At 41.9% G+C, this 19,995-nt stretch overlaps 1 protein-coding gene across 4 annotated transcripts in view; it reads right to left on the reverse strand.

Moving 5' to 3' along the window:
• Positions 1-19,995, reverse strand: part of FDX2 (ferredoxin 2) — a 67,103-nt gene that overhangs the window by 16,104 nt on the left and 31,004 nt on the right. For all 4 annotated transcript variants that reach the window (XM_069218859.1, XM_069218860.1, XM_069218861.1 and 1 more), the window contains exons 3-4: positions 11,702-11,750; positions 6,069-6,175 (exon numbers count right to left, since the gene is read on the reverse strand). In XM_069218859.1, coding sequence (XP_069074960.1) covers positions 6,069-6,175; positions 11,702-11,750 — 156 coding nt within the window. The remainder of the gene's footprint in view (positions 1-6,068; positions 6,176-11,701; positions 11,751-19,995) is intronic.

Here is a 19,995-nt window from a genome sequence, read left to right on the forward strand (position 1 = left end):
GCCTTCTATATCATTAGCACACAGGCAGACAGGGACCCTGGTCAGGAAACTCAAGGGTTTTGGCCTCATCACCAAAGCATCCCAGAGGACGACAGGAGTATCAGGCCGACTAGCTGGTGGCAGCCCAGCTCTGACCCAGAACAAAGGGCTGATCCCAATACAGTCCTGATCCCTGGGCTCCAGCTGATCATCTGTCAGGATAGCCAGAATATTCATCTATTTAGGACTGTGCCGCGTTCGATTCAATTTTTATTCAGCCCGCAGATTCTGTCAGATTACAGGGGCAGTTATGCAGAAATCTGCTGCCATCTTCAGTGGCTAAGCCATGTCAAAGGAGAGGGAGTATGGCCTCAGTTGAGAATTGAGGTAAATAGTATCAGAGTTTTTTTCTGAAGTCATCGATAAAAATCGGGCACCACTCGGAAAGGTGTCCAACCTTCTCTGCAGCCTAACCATTTGCCAGTTCTTTTACTGCCTGAACTATTTCTTGCTCAGTGTAGAAGTTTAGTTCCTGCACTTCTTTTTCTAAAAGATAGGGAATATGCAGCTTTCACAAGAACCCTTAATTTCCTCTTCTGAAGTGGTTGCTGAATTTTAATATAAATCCTGAAAATGAGAATATAAAAGCCTTTTTATCTTCAAAACATCCGATGTGAGAAAATGAGTGTCTAGGTTTCTAATATTAGAAATCTGATTCCTGGAGGCCTGGGTCATCGTCTATCAGACCAATAATTTCCCAGAAAGTTCCCCCTCCTCATACAACCATTGACCAATCAATTGACAATTGAATAGCTCTTGCTCCAGGAGAAATCTATCAATTCTTTGTTTTCCATCTACCCACCCCAATAATTATTAGACAGAGAGATCAAATTCCAGTGCTTTTTTGTAGCAAGCTTAATTTGAGAATATTGGTAATCCTTATCTGAACCAAGTAACGCATAACTGAACTCTTTTAGAAAATCTTCCCACTTCACCTCAGAGCCACCACCTCAGTCCTTGAATTTGGAAAGAAACTGAAGACATGGCTCTTTAACTAGGCTTCAGACTCAGCCACTCAGTCCCCTCCTTTTCTAACATCTGGATACCCTCCCAAGTAAAATGTGTGCTCTATTATATTTAGATCAGCTATGTGGATATTTTATATTCTCTAGTCTATCAACAATATCTTCTCAAGAAACCTCCCCTTTTTCTCCAGCTTGAACCACCTATGACCCCAAGGGTCTGGGAGAGCCATTTTGTCCCTGTCCAGTTGCCTGGTCATTCACCCCTTATCCTGAAGCTTGATGCATTGATTGGCACCTACAACGAGGGAAATTAGTGATGATCCTCTCTGCCCAAGGACACTTGTGTTTAGCACCTCCAGTCTCTTCCCATTTGTCTATCTCTCACCACAAACCCACCCCTCTCTACAGCTCAACAGACATAATACTATATCATGATCTCATATGATTAATACTTCTGCAAGGCTATATAACATTCTGCGCCATGTTGCACATCTTTAAGAAATTCCTGAGAGTTAAAAAGCTTGAAAAAGAATTAAAGTATCCATTTGTTAACCCATTTAGCTTTGCAATTTTAGTTACCATGGTATGAAAACACCATGTGAACTTGAAAATATCAATAAAATTGCTAGGAGGCGAGATGATGCTTGATTAAGATTTATTCATAACAAGAAACTCCAGCCACAACCTTTGAAAGCTCAGAAGTAACTTCTCTCACCTACTACATATGACAAACATTTTATTACACAGTTCTAATGGAATACAGAACGCCATGGTAACATCCTTCCCCATGATAGCATTCAATTCAGAAAAGTATAACTTAACAAAATATTTACACATTTTAACACAATATGAGAAAGTGCACATTAACACAAACCACACCATTACAATAGTGGAATAATCTGCTTAAATTATCATGTTCGTTTGGAAGTTTCAGAGGAAAAATCAAATTAAATCTGAAAATCTAATGTATCACCTTTGAAGGTTTATATTGTATGGTAGTAGTCAATACTCCCTTTAACATGCTAATCATCAGTTTACTAATACACAGTTATTGGTCAAATTTGTTCTGTTCTGAATTGTGAGATCTTCCACAAAGCCTGGCCATACAATTGTTCTGATATTCTTCTATCAATTCTGTGACTTAAGATTTTAGCTTTCTCCTCCTGGTGAATTCTAGTTAGTCTTAGATTAGGATTGGGAGCCAATTCTGCCAAGCTCTATTAACATCTCTTCCACTTGGAAACGTAGTGAAAAGGCCATGTCATTTTCATCTTGCTTAATCATGTGAATTGTTCAAATGCTATTCTGCAGCATGGCCACATTTAACACAACATGGTTTGAGTGATCTGGCTGTGAAGAATCTGTTATCTGAGGCATAAAGGAGGCTGCGTTGATTTTGGAAGAGAGCAAATCCGTTACGCTGTGTTTTGGCACAATATCTAAAAACTCCTGTGCCCTCAAAGTGCCTTTACCATTTGGTTTTGATGCTAGAATAGAGTCAGGGACTGGCTTTACATTATGAGAATTATGAGCTAAACTCTGAGCTAAGGGGACGTGCATGATCTGGGCAAACTCCGAGGTGGTTGTTTTTCCCGTGGATAACCCTGCTGTTAACTTTCTGCTAAAATGTGTCTTAGTTAATGTCTCTGCTGGAAGGCTATGATGGCTCTTGGAAAAAAACACCAAAAATGTTATTACATCCCTAAGAGTCTGGGTGTCTTTTCTGTCAGTTATAGAGAATTCAGTGCTACCCCCAGAAGGGGGGGAAGGATGAAGCGATATGGTCTAGACCAATAAGACCTGTTTCCTCTGCTTAATTTTGTAACTTCATATTGATTGGTTGAATCACTTGGATTAAGAGTTATTTAATGAAGGTGATATGCTTTCAAGAGAGCCCATCTAAAGACTCCAATTCTTTTGCCCTCCCCATTTTTCAGCACAACACAAAATCAGAGGAACACTCTGATTAAATTGCTGATCCTCAAGCAGAGTAGCGTTAACTTGAGTATCCTTGATATCATCAGTTCAGTCTCTTATCTCCTTTGATGCAGGATTCTGGGATGTTACAACAGGCATCATGTAAATTTAGCCTGGCTAGTTCCTTGCTGGTATCTTATGACACTGCAGGTGTTTTTTGTATGTTGTTTAATCTGGTGTAGCGCAGCCTTTCATGAGGCTACTGGACTGCCTTTTTCTCTTTGCTCTGACTTAGTGATATAGGTGTCAACTAAGACAAAAAAGAAATCCAAAGCTGGGTGTCTATAGGCTGTCTACAATTCTTCCACCAGTCCGATTAAAAAACATATCCTCCACCCAACACTTTTCTCTGCTCTCAGTTGTACACCTTCCCTTCACCTTCTTAGCCCCTACTAGGATCTTACCTCAAGTTCCCCATTGTAGCTTTCTAGCTTCCTGACCAGACCGTGCTGGTTTCCTAAGACAGACATTGGTCTAAGAATCACGCTGTGGAAGGAGAGAGCTGGTAGTACTTGCATGTTGTACGTGTCCTGGTTCGGTTGTAACTTTGGGTTTGAGTGCTAGCCGCTGGTGCCTTTTAATGTCTCAGACAACGCACACCTAAATTCAGGTGTAAACAGTGGCTGAAATCAAGGTGCCACAGTGCACCATGGTTAGAAGTGTGGAGAGTAAAACCATTGTTGTATTCTGCTGTCTGCTACCTCTGCTCGGTTTGGGTCAACTTAATCAGAATAACGAGAAGAAGCAGCTTGCAGGGAATCTCAAGGAGGTGGGAGGTATTTACTGCAGTGGCCCAGTGGCTTTCGGTGACTCCACGTCTCTGGCGCTCTCATCGTGACCTTCAGCCGGCCATGATGCAGAGATGCATGGTAATGCTAGGGACAGAGGTAATGCTAGGCTAGTTCTGCCTCACGAACAATAATCACTTTGCTCTATGGGATGTGTCCATGGTTAATCTGATAAATAAATAAGGTGGCTAAACTTCATGATTCCTTGCTAATCTCCTTGTATAACCGATCATTCACATTACCATGGTTACAGTTTGATGTTTATAAACTGACAACCACAGAAAACTCACGATACTGCATTTTTGCTTTCCACAGAGTCAAGATAGAGATGTACTCTCCCTTTATCACTTTTCATCCACAGAGTTCCACGTGCCTTTGTAGTTTGTTATTTTGTGCCACTCAGTATGGCCATGGTCCGCTCTGGCATCAGCTGACTGCAGTGCAGCCTTTTTCTCTGTAGGAGCAGAGCTATGTTCTTTGTCTCCTTTCTATTTCTACTCCACAAAATAGAAAGAAGAGTGTGAGAGTGTGGGACTAAGGATGGGGCCTAATAGGGAATGTCTGTAACAATTCTGCGCCTCAAATACATAAACGCATTGCCATTGGCTGGTGCACAAACAAATGGGATATCTGGTGTTTTAGCACAGGCTTAGTTTAGTAGGATTAATATTTTGTCTCAATTTACTTTGTAGTTTTTTATTTTTTTTAGAATGCTTCATCATTTGTTGAAAAAGATTTTTCATGAACTCATACTGCCATATGATTCACAATTTCTAAATACAAAAGAACACATAAGAACACCAAAATGATTTGTAATTGTTTGGAAGGTCCTTAAATCTGAACGCTGTGTTAGTTTGTTAGTTTAAAAGTTCTCTGAAAAACAACTTATGTGCAGCTTTAACATAATTTGTTTATTCATATTGCAGCAAAACACAGCAACAACACTTTGTCCACTGAAAATTTGTCTTCAAAAGCAATTAATTTTAAGATCTGAAATCATAATAACCTCAATAGTTTCCTCACCAATTTAGGAAAAATAACTTAGGCAACAGGACGAGGAAACTGTTAAGATTATCTACAAAAGTGAAATCTAGAATTCAGTTTGAGAATGGGAGAAAATCAACAGGTTGTAACTGTAGTTCTCCTAATGATATATTAAATGTTTGATATGCAACAACTTGAGAAAAGGAGACTTGGGGATTTCAAATCCTCGTTGAGCAGCAAAGGAAAACACCTAGATTAACTGCAAAGCATTTCTAATGCTGCCGTCACATTTTTGTTACTCTAGATAAAGGAGTTATTGGGAATTTGATATTAAAGCCTTGAAAACTACATGGAAGCAGCAGACAGTATGTAGCAATAACAATTCTGAAAAGACAACTATTAACCTACAAAAATTAAACACATGAACCACTTGTGAATGGATGTGTAATAGATCTTAATGAACTTTACAAACATTAATGTTTGGCTACTGTTATAATTACATGAATGTAATATATGAATTTGTAAGAAACACATGACTTGAGAATACATTTACTTAAGTGAATAAGTTATGACTATCTCAGAGTTCAGTTTTTTTTTTTTTTTGAGAACCTCCAAATTATTTTTCTATTATAGTGTACATCATTATAGAAAGAGATGACTGGTGTAGTGGAGGGCAACACGCATTGTTCTCGGATTCTCCCTTTAGTTGATTACATTTCCTGGGTATCCAATTCATGTTTATCCCTTGATTCATGTGTCCTGGACTAGGCTACAGCTAGATTCTTAGCCTCAACGATCGGTTCAAAAACTAAATATGGGCTGCTATTTTTTCTCTTATCTTTAAAATATTCTCACATCAACGGTTCAAAATTATGCAGCCATGCATGGTTGTCAGAATATAGTGTTCACCTTCTACTCAAATTCAGAGCTGCCAAAATGTGCAGCCGTGGCCAGCATTACATTCATGTCTTCTTCAGAAAAGACCAGCTCCTTAGCTGAAATCTCTGCAGCTGCATCACCAAAGCAAACTACTATGTTGCTTCTCTAATCCCTTAAAAGGGGTGGGCACACCAAAGAGGAAATCTATGAATCTTAACCGCACTTGAGGCCGGAACTGGATAAAATCAACTTTGCTCCCCACAATGTTCTTTTCAGCAGATGCACCACTCTTATAATCAAAAGCTCAGTCCTGTTAGTCCCCACAGAAATAAGCATTTTTGCTGCAGGTGATGTGTACACAATTACTTATTTAAAATGTTCACCTTAGGCACACAACAACCAAACAAAAACCAAAGAGACTACAAATAACACATACCTTCCAAATCAATGCCATACCTATGTGCCAGGTACAAGACATTTTCTCCAAGTTTTCCCCTCACTGGAATTCGTTGTCCAGAACGATCTACAAAAACCACATTAATTCTAGGAAAAGAAAAATAATTTTAGTGTTAACATCAATCATATTTATAGCACCTCTAGCTAGATGTTTATGAATTCCCAGAACACACATTTATTACTGCACTTACGCAAGTGAGCATGTTAAGTTTACAACATATGTTACATAAGGAAAAAGGACCTGTCTTAAGTTCGGTGTAAAGGACCTTTGTCAAAAATGTTTCTGCTTGTGACTGGATATCAATTACTGAGGGAGGATGGGGATTACGTACGTTTTATTGGCTCCGATTGTTTTTAATTGTGCAAATTTTATTATTAGCAAAGCAGGTGAATGTTGCGGCTCATCTAGGAGTGCATTTTCTGAATGCACTTACCAACAATGGAATAACAAAGATGACAATCTACAACTGGAAGACGAAAGTAAATCTGATCAACATTAATTTTGGTGGAAAACAATCTGAGGAACATAACTATATTATGTGGTGGAACTACAGAAGTGAAGGTTATTTTACTTTGGAAACAGCGAAGAAAAGGTTAAGAGACATAATGTACATTATATGTATGTTGAAAAATTAACTTAGAATTAGATCGCTGGGTGAAGTAATCAGCGTGCAAAGTGTAACTCTAATTCAATTTCTAAGTACCTACATTTGGAATGGAACGAAAGGAAGGAAGGAAGGAATCCTTCAAAGACAGAGTTACTGAGGATGTGATGATACTGCTATAAAGAAAAGGGTTATTATTACAGGCCGTAGGTCCTGAAGGACCCTGAAAGGCAGAGAATACATAAGGGTTGGAAGGGTCTATGGTCATAAGGATGTATATGAGGAAGCTTTAGGTACACTAGAGCCTTCAGCCAGTATCTGAAAAAGGCCTAGATCTTCAAAAGGAATATGGCCCAAAATGTGTCTATTGGTAGATATACCGTTTTTAGGAGGAAGCAAAAGCGCAGCATTGAAAAATGTGTGACAAACGTGATATCCTTGGCATCAATTTGTAGATTAAGTGTATGCAGGAGGAGTTCAGAGAGGTTGCAACTGAATAATGAATCAGTAAAAAGAAAGTAATGGTTGTAGGGTCAATCCTTCAAAATGAAGTTTATTACAGTAGTGGTAAGAAAATCATTGTGAAGAAGGTGTTTTCAATTGGTCAAGGGAAGAAGAGAGGACAGGTTGGATGATATAATAAGCAAAACAGATAAAGCCTTCAAAATGAAGAAAACAGTTCAATAGTATAATAACAAAGCCAAAGGAGGGTTAAGAAATAGAGGAAGGGCAAGGTTTTGTGCTATTTAATGTGGATTGCATGGAAAAGAGTAACAACGTCCCAAGTATAAAACATTCTGACATTCTACTAGGTGCTGCAAAACGAAGAATTGTTTGCAAAGTTCAAAATGCACGATAAATGTTGTCTCAAGAGACTGAAATAGGATATGAAATGTTGAGAAGAAAGGAGCAAAAGGCTTTCTAGTTTACCTGTTTGTAATGTGGACAACGTTGGGATAACAATTGAGATGACTGAAGATTCAGCATCTCCGTTTACCATAGCTTAAAGGAAGGTAAACATTTAGTGAAGGGCAGGGGTTTAGTTTTCCTGTGTGTTAATTCGAGCACATATGATGGCCACTCTAAATAAATTGGGTTAGCACTAATTGAAATTGAAATTTAGAGGGAAAAGGCTGTGTCGTTTGTGGCAAAAACAAATATGTCAGTGTTAGGGAGATGAGACCAGGAGAAGTTAGATCAGATCGGAGCCAAGTAGGGAGGAACAGGTAGTATTAGTGGAACAAATCATTAATAGGATCCGAAAAGACTACTGAGAAGCATTCAGAGGTACTATTGGTATGTTTTTAAGTACCGTTATTAGCATTTTTGTAACAATTGAATACATCACATTAATTGAATCACTGTTCATTATATAGAGATAATATTCAGTAACATCTCGCAGTCATGAAGTATTTTGATAATTCTTAAATCAACAACGACCTAATTGATTGTACTATAAGTGGCACTCAAGATTCAATCAAGTCCACTCTCACTTTATTGAGAACAGCTTATATTAAACTAGGTGAATTTGATATTTCAATGAAGCAGGGATACATATAAATCAGAAATGGGATAGTCTGAAGTCATTTTTAAAGAAACGTCCACTTGAAGTATTCACTGTGCAATCTAATATATGAGAGGAGGGGGCAGTCTACAATGGTCTATTGCTGTCAATGAGGTCAAGCAAGCTCAAGTTATGATCAAGTCTGCACCACCCGATTCTGAAGATTGGGGCTTAGGAATGCTACGCTCAACCTTGGACCATTTCTTTGATTCTCTTTTCCAATGCATGATGCCTGGCGCCGTTGCAGCCTTCTATGTCATTCCTATATTGTGTCTGGCTACCACTACAGCTAGCCAATAAGCCTGCTTTCGGTCCTCAACTTTTTAGGACGTGGCAGAACAGCAAGAAGGCAACCTGCTGGCTTATACAAATTGGACTTGCCATTTATTGAGGCCAAGTTTGCTGTTAACATTATCCAATAAGGTTCCAAGTTAGGTTAAGCCTAGACCATGTGGTAAAGTTAGTGTTATATTGTTAAACATTTAGGACATGTTCCAGGCATGTCTGCCAAACTTTTACAGAGTCAATTTGAGGTAAATAATTTTGGCGGGAATAACTAAATTGCACCAATGTAAAGGAGGCATTTCTTGATACTTGAGTTGTGTTTTCCCTATACACGTCCAGTCTTTGTCAGAAAGCTCTCAGCCAGGTTCCCTTTACCTTCTGTGTACCTGTATCCGCATCCTATAGTCTGGATGTCCCATTGTCAGGTGCATCTTTAGTTTATTCATCTCATTACCCAATGTCAGTAGCAATTGCAACATCTTGTGTTCTGGTGGTTCAGTATTTTTTCATATTAAGGCATTGGTTTTGTTCTTTGCATAATATTAAGAGGACGGGTGTTTGTTAGGCACTTCCCAGTGGTAAATCATATCCCTGGTTGAGGTCTTCCATTGTGAACGTATCCACTCTTAACCAGAGGATCCCAACTCTGCTCACTTAACTGTAGGAAGGCACCAAGAATCTCAGCCCACAATGCCACTAGTATAGATATTTAGGTTCAGTGCACATTCTAAATATTGTGCTTTACAGCTTTTATCTTGGGAAATCCACCTATCTACAGTCGTTGAGCAGCTCCAAACCAGTAACTCTGAAACTACACTCCGATATAGGAAATATTATTTCTTCAACGCAACTCTTTTTCTTTAATCGTTCCATACTAAGTTTATTACCTTTGTCTGTATTTGTTTGATTAAGCTTCAGGGGAGAACTACTGATATATTAGCAAAACAGGAAAGCAGAGGAGGCAGTAGGACCATTGTGGAATGGATCACCCGTGTAAATATCAAGAGAGGAAGTCAGGTGCCGATACTGCTCTGATAAAATTTTCCTTAAATTAATAATATTGGTGAAGGTACATTCTGATCTCCAGATATTTAAAAGTGGTTTGAGCATGGTACATTTGGATGTTAGATGGCATGCACTAGCGTTGTTTAGGCTTCCACTGGAGTAGAAACACATGACTTAGTACAATTTACCTTGAGCCACAGAAGTCGCTTAATTTGTTAATCAGTTGTATTCAGGTGGAAGGGTAATTTTTGGGATCCCATAGTTACGAAAGCACATTGTCAGCATAAAATGAGATAACAAGTGTTGCAGTACATGCCTTCCCTCTTTCAGTTTGCTTTCCATTCTCATACTACTAGCCGAAGGTTTAATTGCCAAACAGGCCAGAACACGCAACCCTAGCAAATCATTCTTTGGACTCTTCAACTATAGGAGATCACCTGTTCTGTTCCACCTCTTGCATTTGGGTTACCATATAGCAGCTTAGTTGAGTTGGTCCCAAATTCAGGGTGCCAAGGACTGCGTACAGAAAATCCAAGTTGATGGTATTGATGCCACTGCATCTGACCTTTCTACTGTATTAGGTAATTCCTTGATGATGTAGAAGAGACGACATATGGTTGAGGAGGTGCTCCTGTTAGGGAGGAAGCCATTCATGTCTGTTTACACCATGAATGGCAGTACCTTCAATGGTATAGTAGTCACTATTTTACTCAGCAGTTCATAATCCAAGTTACTGACAAAGGGTGCAATAATGCTCCGTCCATGAAATCATAGTCACGTTTACAAAACGACCACAAGTAATGCTTCCTTTTTTGTTGGGGGAAGGGAACCCTTTTTTAGCTAGGAGGAGTGCAGATTTAACATCTAGGGCGCTAGCAGGTCTTAGAATGTTATGTAGCATTCGGCCAGTAGGCCATCCGTGTCCATGGTTTTGTTTCTATACAGACGCTTGAACACATTCAACATTTTAGGCTCACTTAACTGGTGCCTTCAGTAGTCTCTAGCTCTGGAGTGAACACCAGGAGGAGAATGCCTTTAAGTTGATGTGTGTAGTGCTTGGAACTGGGAAAGCAGAGTAGAGACTTGAAATATGCTTGAAGAAGATGGCATTAATGTCATTCTATGCTTAGCAAATTTCACCATTTTCACCTTGCAGTGCTGTCAGCTTCTATCAGTGGTGGTTTTGATTAGGTGGGCTGGTAATCGGTCAGGTTAATCACTTTTGTTACAGAAACAAATCATATATTCTCCAATGTCTAAACATGTTTGACTCTGCACCTTCAAATATGAGAGTTCAGCATTTCTGCTGTACAAAAAAAACATCTTGTTTGATTAAACAGACTAAACATTTGTTCCATGTATAATAAGAATCTAGCCCACATATAGAGTACACATGAGCCATGACTTGCCTCTTAGTTTACTAATAGCATTGCCATGAGTTTCACCGTTTATGCTTAAACACTCACTTTTAATAAATGTATTACTAAAGCATGGTGTAGTAGCTCACTGTCATTAGCAGAAAGCAAATTTCCAAGAAATGGCCAAAAATCTTCCCACTAACTTGCAACTTTACTGATAAAACTATATAGTGTATTAACAATTATCTGTGAAAATTGGGTTTCAGGAAACATATTTATCATTGCACATCACCAAGTAAAGTTTTCTGATGGTTTTCATACTATTAAAATATTTTTTCATCACACAAGTGTACAAAAAAAAATGGTCTTCCACAACTACTGAAATATATTTTGTAATGTTTGTAGCGTTGACTTAGTTATTTAAATGTTCTATGATAGGAAAAACCTGATACCCTACAGGTTTTAATTTCACACTTTGTTCAGCAATTCAGACAGTTTTACAATGAAATGTTCTGGGATTCTGCTCTCCTTTTGATCTGTATTTGAAGGTTGCCTGGTCTGTTCACCTTAAACATGCAGCAACTTGCAGGCTACAAGTTCACATCAAGGCAAGGCTGACCCGTCATTCCACCCATATGAAGTTGGTGAGCTGAGTATCATGACACTCTGCAACAACAACACAGGTTCCTTACAGTGCTTACAATGACCGAAGTGTTGCAATGAAGCACCATGAATAACAGAAATTAATTCTACAAACATCAATATCAAATCAATGCATTTTCCTATTAGTACTTACTCCTCAACAGAGGGTTCTGCTTCTTTCCTTTCTTCTTTGGCTTGATACACTGTTGAGGAAAAATGCATACCCCAATTATCATTATTACCAATGACGTTCTTGTTTTACATACATGAAGATACTGATTGTACCTTTATGAAATCAAATATAAAAGAAGACAGGAAAAGCGAGAAGACAGGGTTCATAGTGCCACTGGGGCCTCTGCAGGCCCTGGCGGTTTACCATATTTACAACCCAAATGAAATCCATTGCATTAAACTGGGGGGTGGAATTAGGTCTGGGATTCATACACATTACTATCACCCAAGTGCAGAGCACAATTAAGGCAACAACAAACACACACACTGACCTGAAGCCACTCGTGGATAGGCGCAGACAGATGCATACACACATATTTTACTTCAGGTTTTTGGAAGTTGGAATGATTTTTAGCAAGCAAAAAAGTAATTTTACTTTTGGGGCAAAAAGCCAACAAGTGGATTTTGCCTTCCTTCGTAATGGACTTAGTGGTACTGGGCTACATCTTTCTTTTAGTGTGACTATAAACAACACTGTGCTTCACCAATTGCTTTCTGCATAAATCTATATAGTATATAAGAAATCGCGTAGAGTGTAACACACTAGTTATTACTTGTGTTGAGTGTAGGGAAGGGCCATGACTCACAAGAGGCGAAGCCTAGCGTGTGTCAGGATGCCTCTCCCATCCCCTGAACAATGGTGATAGCATATTTGACTCAGCGTATCTGGATATATGTTTATGCCGTAGCATTTTCCATGTGCATTTGTCTTATGAAATGTACTTAAGCAAACCTAGGGCAGAAGGAATTAATTTGTGCAGCTACATAAAATCACACTTGAGATATGATGACAATTAGGAAAGTTGTCTCGTTGTATAAAGTAACTGCTACATGCAATGAGCATTAAAAAGTGTATTTCTCATCTCACTGTTGCTATACTGTGGTAATAAACTCAAACTTGACTTTTGCATGGCAATAAATGTGTGAATGTGTTTTTTCGTACAATTAGTCCAAATAATGTGTAATATGGCACATCGATTTTCACTGTCATAGCATATATAACCAACCCAATTTACTTATCTCATATATAGGGCTGTGTGGGTAGGCTTATGTTGATGATCTCAGAGTTCATCGTTTGCAGAACTTGGATGCTAAGTGCATAAGAGAAAAATAACATGTTGTCGCTGGAGATGAAGTGCACGAAAGGCCTCAGGTATATGTAATATATTCAGAGAATTAAAGGCCAGCTCTTTTGGAGCCCACACATTACAAATGAAGGAGTTAGAAAGACCCAGATTGAATGATAAAGAGGAATTAGGAGTACATTTAGGCAAGAGGTTCATAGAATGGCTCATTTGGGAATCATATAAAACATCAGTTATGGAACTTAAAGAGAGGCCAAAATGCAACAGCTAGAGTGCTGGCACTCCTACAAAACAAGTCGATGTTTTCAAAATGCTCATTTTGCAGGCAGTTATCTATACAATCACTTTTAAACTGACTTGTCTCATGTGTAAAATTCCTTATGGTCTTCCTAAACTCAGTGAACTTCCCTACTGTGCCTAAAACGAAATTTGCTTGCTATGCCGATATTTAAGTGAGCTGCAAAAGAAGTTTATTGGTCACAGTATGCCAAATCAACTTCTCCTTTAGTAGTGGGAAAAACAATTGGTTGGTAGCCCCATGCCAAGGCTTGTTTGCATCTCCTCCAAGGGGTTTTCAGGGGACGTGTTGCTCCAGTCCCCAGCACTCCTTCCTGTACAGGCTCTGCGTGGTTCTCCTGCAGCGTGGGATCCATTTCTGTGTGCTGCGTGGGCTCCTTCTGCGAATTCTGTGTCCCTGTCCTGTGGGACTCCTGTGGGTGCTGCCTCCGCTCCTGTGGGTCCTCGGAGTCGCTGAGGGTCCCCTGTGACTCCCTCTCCTAGGTTGAGTCTTCCTGGGCCTTGCTGGTCCCGGCAATACCACTTGTCCACTAACCACGAATATGCCTGTGCCAAGGCTTGTTGGTGGAATTCCTGCACCAACACCCGCCTGCAATCTTCACTTCAGCATGAGACATGGTCTGCCTCCATCGGGGAACTCTTCTCTGGATCCAGGGCTGCACTGCTGATCTGTTCTTCCTCACCGTCGACCAACTCCTGCAAGTACAGTTGGGTGGGTAGTAGCTCCTACTCCGCCTGGACTTTCCTGTTACTCTTGGACTTCGTCCACTCTCTCCACAGGTCTTCTCCAGGAATCTACCGCTGGTTTCTTGCAGTCTTGTCTGGGTGTTTTCTTTTAATCTTTTTCCTCCTTTTGGGTGGTTTGGGGAAATTCCAGCGATTTACTCCTGCTATCCTGGTCGCTGAGGGGGTACTGTGTTACTTCTGTGGTTTTCTGCTACTCCCAGTTCCCCCTACACATTCCACTTACCTAGGTAGGAGTCCTGTGTTTGCATTCCATTTTTTGAGTATGTGGTTTGGGCTCCCCCTGGGGCCACTATTGGTTATTGCTATTTGCACTGTATTCTAACTTTTTCTATGCCTATTACTGTTCACTAGTGTATATATTTAGTGTATCACTTACCTCCTATTGGACGCTTGAGTCTCTAGTACTGTTTGGTATTGTGGGGCAAAAATAAAGCACCTTTATTTCTGTACAACTGAGTGTTTTCCTTCATGTGTGTAAGTGCTATGTGACTACAGTGGTTTTGCATGAGCTTTGCATGTTCCCCAGATAAGCGTTGGCTGCTCATCCACAGCTACATCTAGACAGCCCGGCTTCTAGACCCTGTCTACACTTCACTAATAGGGGATACCTGGACCTGGTATAAGGTGTAAGTACCATAGGTACTCCCCACACACTAGGCCAGCTTCCTACACCGGGTGTCCGTGTTGATGGAGAGGGCACAGTCACTGATCCAGAGACAATCACCCTCACTCTTTGTAAAATATTATCAAACACTGTACAAGGCAAGAGACCGAATGCGGTAATATACAAACCTATTATCTGGGACCTGTCGATTCCCAGGCTCTCGCTGGAAACAGAGAGGCACTGAATCAGGTGATATTGGAAGAGGTAATCCTGAGATTTTTATGTCATCCTCAAAAATTTCCATTTGGTAAACATGGCACACTGAAAAACCTTAAAGGTAACAAGGAAAAAGAGTTTACTGTGCTCTGAAAAGATCGATAAGACGACGAGAAGCATTTCACACAAGGTAGTACACCAAATGTGCATGTTTAACTGGTTTTACACCTCAGCATGACTATTAGATCATATTTATCCTCACAGCAATTCCAAATGTTGAAAAGGAAAATCCTCTGAAGAGATGCATCATTTATTTTGTGATGGTGTTCTAAGTTGTCTCTGTTTTAGCAGGAAGTCCTTAGAGTCTGCCCATGGGGGAGACTTTGGATCCCAAAGGCTTCCCAGTGGAATTCTTTAAAATCTATGCTACTCAATTTGTCCCATAACTATCCCTGCTTTATTGGGAGGTCCTGCAGCTGGGAAGAGAAAAATCCTCCCAAGAGATGCATAATATATTTTGTGATGGTGGCCCAAGTTATCTATGTTTTGGAAGTCCTTAGAACCTTCCTATAGGGAAGAATTTGAATCCCAACAGCTTCCCGATGGAATTATTTAAAACATATGCATCTCAAATTTGTCCCACAACTATCCCTGCTTTATCGGGAGGCCCTGCAGCTGGGAACTCTGCTGCATGATCTATGTGGTGCCCATGTGGTCGTTCTACATCAACATTGTAAGCCCACAACTGACTGTGCCTCGTTATCAGCCGATAACCTCTTATCAACACTGAATCCAAAATACTAGCTAAGGGTCAGGCTAACCACTTAGAAGGCGTGATCTGCACCCTGGTACTTAGGGATATAAATGGCTTCACGCCCAGGATGGAGACAAGGCACTGTATACACCACCTGCATGTTGCACTGGATGTGGCACAAAGATTGATGGGGCCACAGGCGTAATTTTCATGGGCTTTGAGAAGGCATTTAACATGATCGATTGGCCCTTCTTGTATGGAGTCCTTGAAAATGATTATCGGCCTGAAATTTTGTGCCCTGGTCTGACTTTTATATGAGCTATCGTAGGCCACAGTGTGTGTAAATGGAGCGGTTTGTGCTGGCTGTTAAATCATTAGCAGAATGGATACACATGGATGGCCAACTATGGGGATGCATGCACTTCAGGATCATGAAGACCACATAGCGCTCTATACTGATAATGCCCTCTTTTATGTTCGATGCCCGGAGCATACTATCTCCCGTCTAATGCGGTTTCTTACTGTATACAGGGAAGATTCCATCTTCAAGGTCAACTGGGATAAATTGGTGAAGCTTCCCATAAACTGCTGTCCGGATACAGCAAGGGAGTGCATTACAGCCCCCAGCAGTGGGCCTCTGTCTTTAAATAGTTGGAGAAACATGTCACTCTGGACTCAAAATGTTGATGGGACTTCAATGGCGAACCAATGCTGTGCCAGCTTTAGTCCCAGCTTGATGCCTTAGGTAAGCTCCCACTTCTAAAAATGGGCAGTGGGACCCTCTTTAAAATGATTGCTTTGCCTAATGGTTGTACCTCCTCTAGAATTTCCCACATGCCCTCCCTGGGAACTTCCTCACCTCCGTGCAATTTAACATTACCAATTATATATGGGGTGGTGGGACCCCAAGAGAGGCATTCAATAAATGTGTGTAAAACCCGTATGATAGGGGCTTAGGACTGACGGACATCCGATTATATTACTACAACTCACAATTATTGTGAATCAATGACTAAACGTATGCAGATGGGGCGGACTAATTTGTCCGGTTGGAGGTGACATGGGCAAGCATACTGGTGGTCCATGCACAATTATACAGCCACCAGGTCTCCAAGGAGCTGCCCAGGGTCACCCGAGCCTTGAGTGATTGCTGGCGCAGAGCACTGCAAAACAGTGAAATGCCACAGTAAGCTCACTAAGCAAACGGCACTCTGGCACAGGACCAAGTTACTAGAGGTTCCTCAACTAAACAGATTTGCTGGGTGGGACATTATTGGAATCTCGTCTTTAGGTAATGTCCGTGAGTTGACACAACTTAAGTACCTTGGGCAACTGCAAAAATAATTTTTGCTTCATAAGATGCAGTTTTTTGCTATCTTCGGAATTGACAAGGTCTGTAGAAATCCTACCGACATCTCCATGACAACCCAGACTTTAATCTGCTGGAATTCAAGCTGCTGCTTTAGCGGCGAGGCAGTAGAGCCATCTCATTCATCTACAGGGTACTCATAGTCAACATGCCAGATCTGATGCACACACTCAGGGAGAGCTAAGAGAGGGATCTAAGCCCTTTAGAGGAAGAGAATTGGGTTGAGGCAACAATGGGCGCAAGGGCACTAGTGATACTGGTGAGGCTTCATCTCATCCAATTTAAATATTTCCATAGAATATACTTCACCTCGATATGCCTATACAAAAACAGGGAGAAGCCCCAGGGAGGCTGAGGATACATTTCTCCATATGGTATGGGACTGCCCAGAGATATCTAGATATTGGACAATTATATATGCCCGTTTATTGGTTGAAGAAGACCGCCCGCATGGCTTTACTGGGAATAATGTCAGGCTGTGGTGAGAACTGGGTGGGGAAGAAACTGGTCACACTGGGTCTGTTGATCACTAAGAGAGACAGCATGGAACTGGAGATCAGCAGCTATCCGAACTATGGTGGAATGGAAACGACCAATGGACTTCTGCGCAGCCACAGAAGAAAGGATATATTTGGCACTGGGTGCCCAAGGAAACACCAATAAATCTGGTCTCCATGGCTGAATGAGGTGGGTTAAATGTAGGATGGCATCACTACCGCAAAGAGGGGTGAGGGTTGGTGATATCAAGAAAGACACTTTTCCTTTATACTCAAGAGGAAGAGTGGTGTTTAAAATAAATTTTTGGGGTGGGGTGGGGTGAGCTGCAAAGTTGTTTTCTGTAAACTGTTTCTCATGTAATGTTTTCTCCAGGTAAATTCAATAGAAAAAGAGTTATAATTTCGTTTTTTTATGCCACCAGCATGAATGTGTTACCCTGCCTGTTCTATTTATCTAAGGCATTTCCAATTGTGGTAGACCAAGGACAGGCGTCTTTAATCAGCTACAATAGGTGGGCTCTAGATTTATATTGAATATTGAGAATCTGAGACACGCATTGAAGTTACTACAATAACCACATTTTTTGGAAGTCTTTTGTTCCCTAATTTCAGAACCTATAATTATGCAGCTCATCTTGGGCTATTTAAGGGATGGTGCTAAAACATGGTTGTAAAGAAATGGCTCCCTGTTGCAGTTACCCCCCACTTTTTGCCTGATACTGATGCTGACTTGACTGAGAAGTGTGCTGGGACCCTGCTAACCAGGCCCCAGCACCAGTGTTGTTTCACCTAAAATGTACCATTGCTTCCACAATTGGCACAACCCTGGCACCCAGGTAAGTCCCTTGTAACTGGTACCCCTGGTACCAAGGGCCCTGATGCCAGGGAAGGTCTCTGAGGGCTGCAGCATGTCTTATGCCACCCTAGGGACCCCTCACTCAGCACAGACACACTGCTTGCCAGCTTGTGTGTGCTGATGGGGAGAAAATGACTAAGTCGACATGGCACTCCCCTCAGGGTGCCATGACAACCTCCCACTGCCTGTGGCATAGGTAAGTCACCCCTCTAGTAGGCCTTACAGCCCTAAGGCAGGGTGCACTATACCACAGGTGAGGGCATATGTGCATGAGCACTATGCCCCTACAGTGTCTAAGCAAAACCTTAGACATTGTAAGTGCAGGGTAGCCATAAGAGTATATGGGCTGGGAGTCTGTCAAAAACGAACTCCACAGCTCCAGAATGGCTACACTGAATACTGGGAAGTTTAGTATCAAACTTCTCAGAATAATAAACCTACACTGATGCCAGTGTTGGATTTATTAAAAAATGCACACAGAGGGCATCTTAGAGATACCCCCTGTATTTTACCCAATTGTGCAGTGCAGGACTGACTGGTCTGTGCCAGCCTGCTGCTGAGAGACGAGTGTCTGACCTCATGCGGTGAGAGCCTTTGTGCTCTCTGAGGACAGAAACAAAGCCTGCTCTGGGTAGAGGTGCTTCACACCTCCCCCCTACAGGAACTGTAACACCTAGCAGTGAGCTTCAAAGGCTCAAGCTTCGTGTTACAATGCCCCAGGGCACTCCAGCTAGTGGAGATGCCCGCCCCCTGGACACAGCCCCCACTTTTGGCGGCAAGTCCAGGAGAGATAATGAGAAAAACAAGGAGGAGTCACTGGCCAGTCAGGACAGCCCCTAAGGTGTCCTAAGCTGAGGTGACTCTAACTTTTAGAAATCCTCCATCTTGCAGATGGAGGATTCCCCCAATAGGATTAGGGATGTGACCCCCTCCCCTTGGGAGGAGGCACAAAGAGGGTGTACCCACCCTCAGGGCTAGTAGCCATTGGCTACTAACCCCCCAGACCTAAACACGCCCTTAAATTTAGTATTTAAGGGCTTCCCTGAACCTAAGGATTTAGATTCCTGCAACAAGAAGAAGAAGGACTGCCTAGCTGAAAACCCCTGCAGAGGAAGACCAGAAGACAACAACTGCCTTGGCTCCAGAAACTCACCGGCCTGTCTCCTGCCTTCCAAAGAACTCTGCCCCAGCGACGCCTTCCAAAGGGACCAGCGACCTCTGAATCCTCTGAGGACTGCCCTGCTTCGACGACGACAAGAAACTCCAGAGGACAGTGGACCTGCTCCAAAAAGACTGCAACTTTATCCAAAGGAGCAGCTTTAAAGAACCCTGCAATCTCCCCGCAAGAAGCGTGAGACTTGCAACACTGCACCCGGCGACCCCAACTCGGCTGGTGGAGAACCAACACCTCAGGGAGGACCCCCGGACTACTCTACGACTGTGAGTACCAAAACCTGTCCCCCCTGAGCCCCCACAGCGCCGCCTGCAGAGGGAATCCCGAGGCTTCCCCTGACCGCGACTCTCTGAAACCTAAGTCCCGACGCCTGGAAAAGACCCTGCACCCGCAGCCCCCAGGACCTGAAGGACCGGACTTTCACTGCAGAAGTGACCCCCAGGAGTCCCTCTCCCTTGCCCAAGTGGAGGTTTCCCCGAGGAAGCCCCCCCTTGCCTGCCTGCAGCGCTGAAGAGATCCCTTGATCTCTCATTGACTTCCATTGCGAACCCGACGCTTGTTCTAACTCTGCACCCGGCCGCCCCCGCGCCGCTGAGGGTGAAATTTCTGTGTGGGCTT

This window comes from Pleurodeles waltl, chromosome 1_1 (genome assembly GCF_031143425.1).
Source record: "Pleurodeles waltl isolate 20211129_DDA chromosome 1_1, aPleWal1.hap1.20221129, whole genome shotgun sequence".
Taxonomy (NCBI): domain Eukaryota; kingdom Metazoa; phylum Chordata; class Amphibia; order Caudata; family Salamandridae; genus Pleurodeles; species Pleurodeles waltl.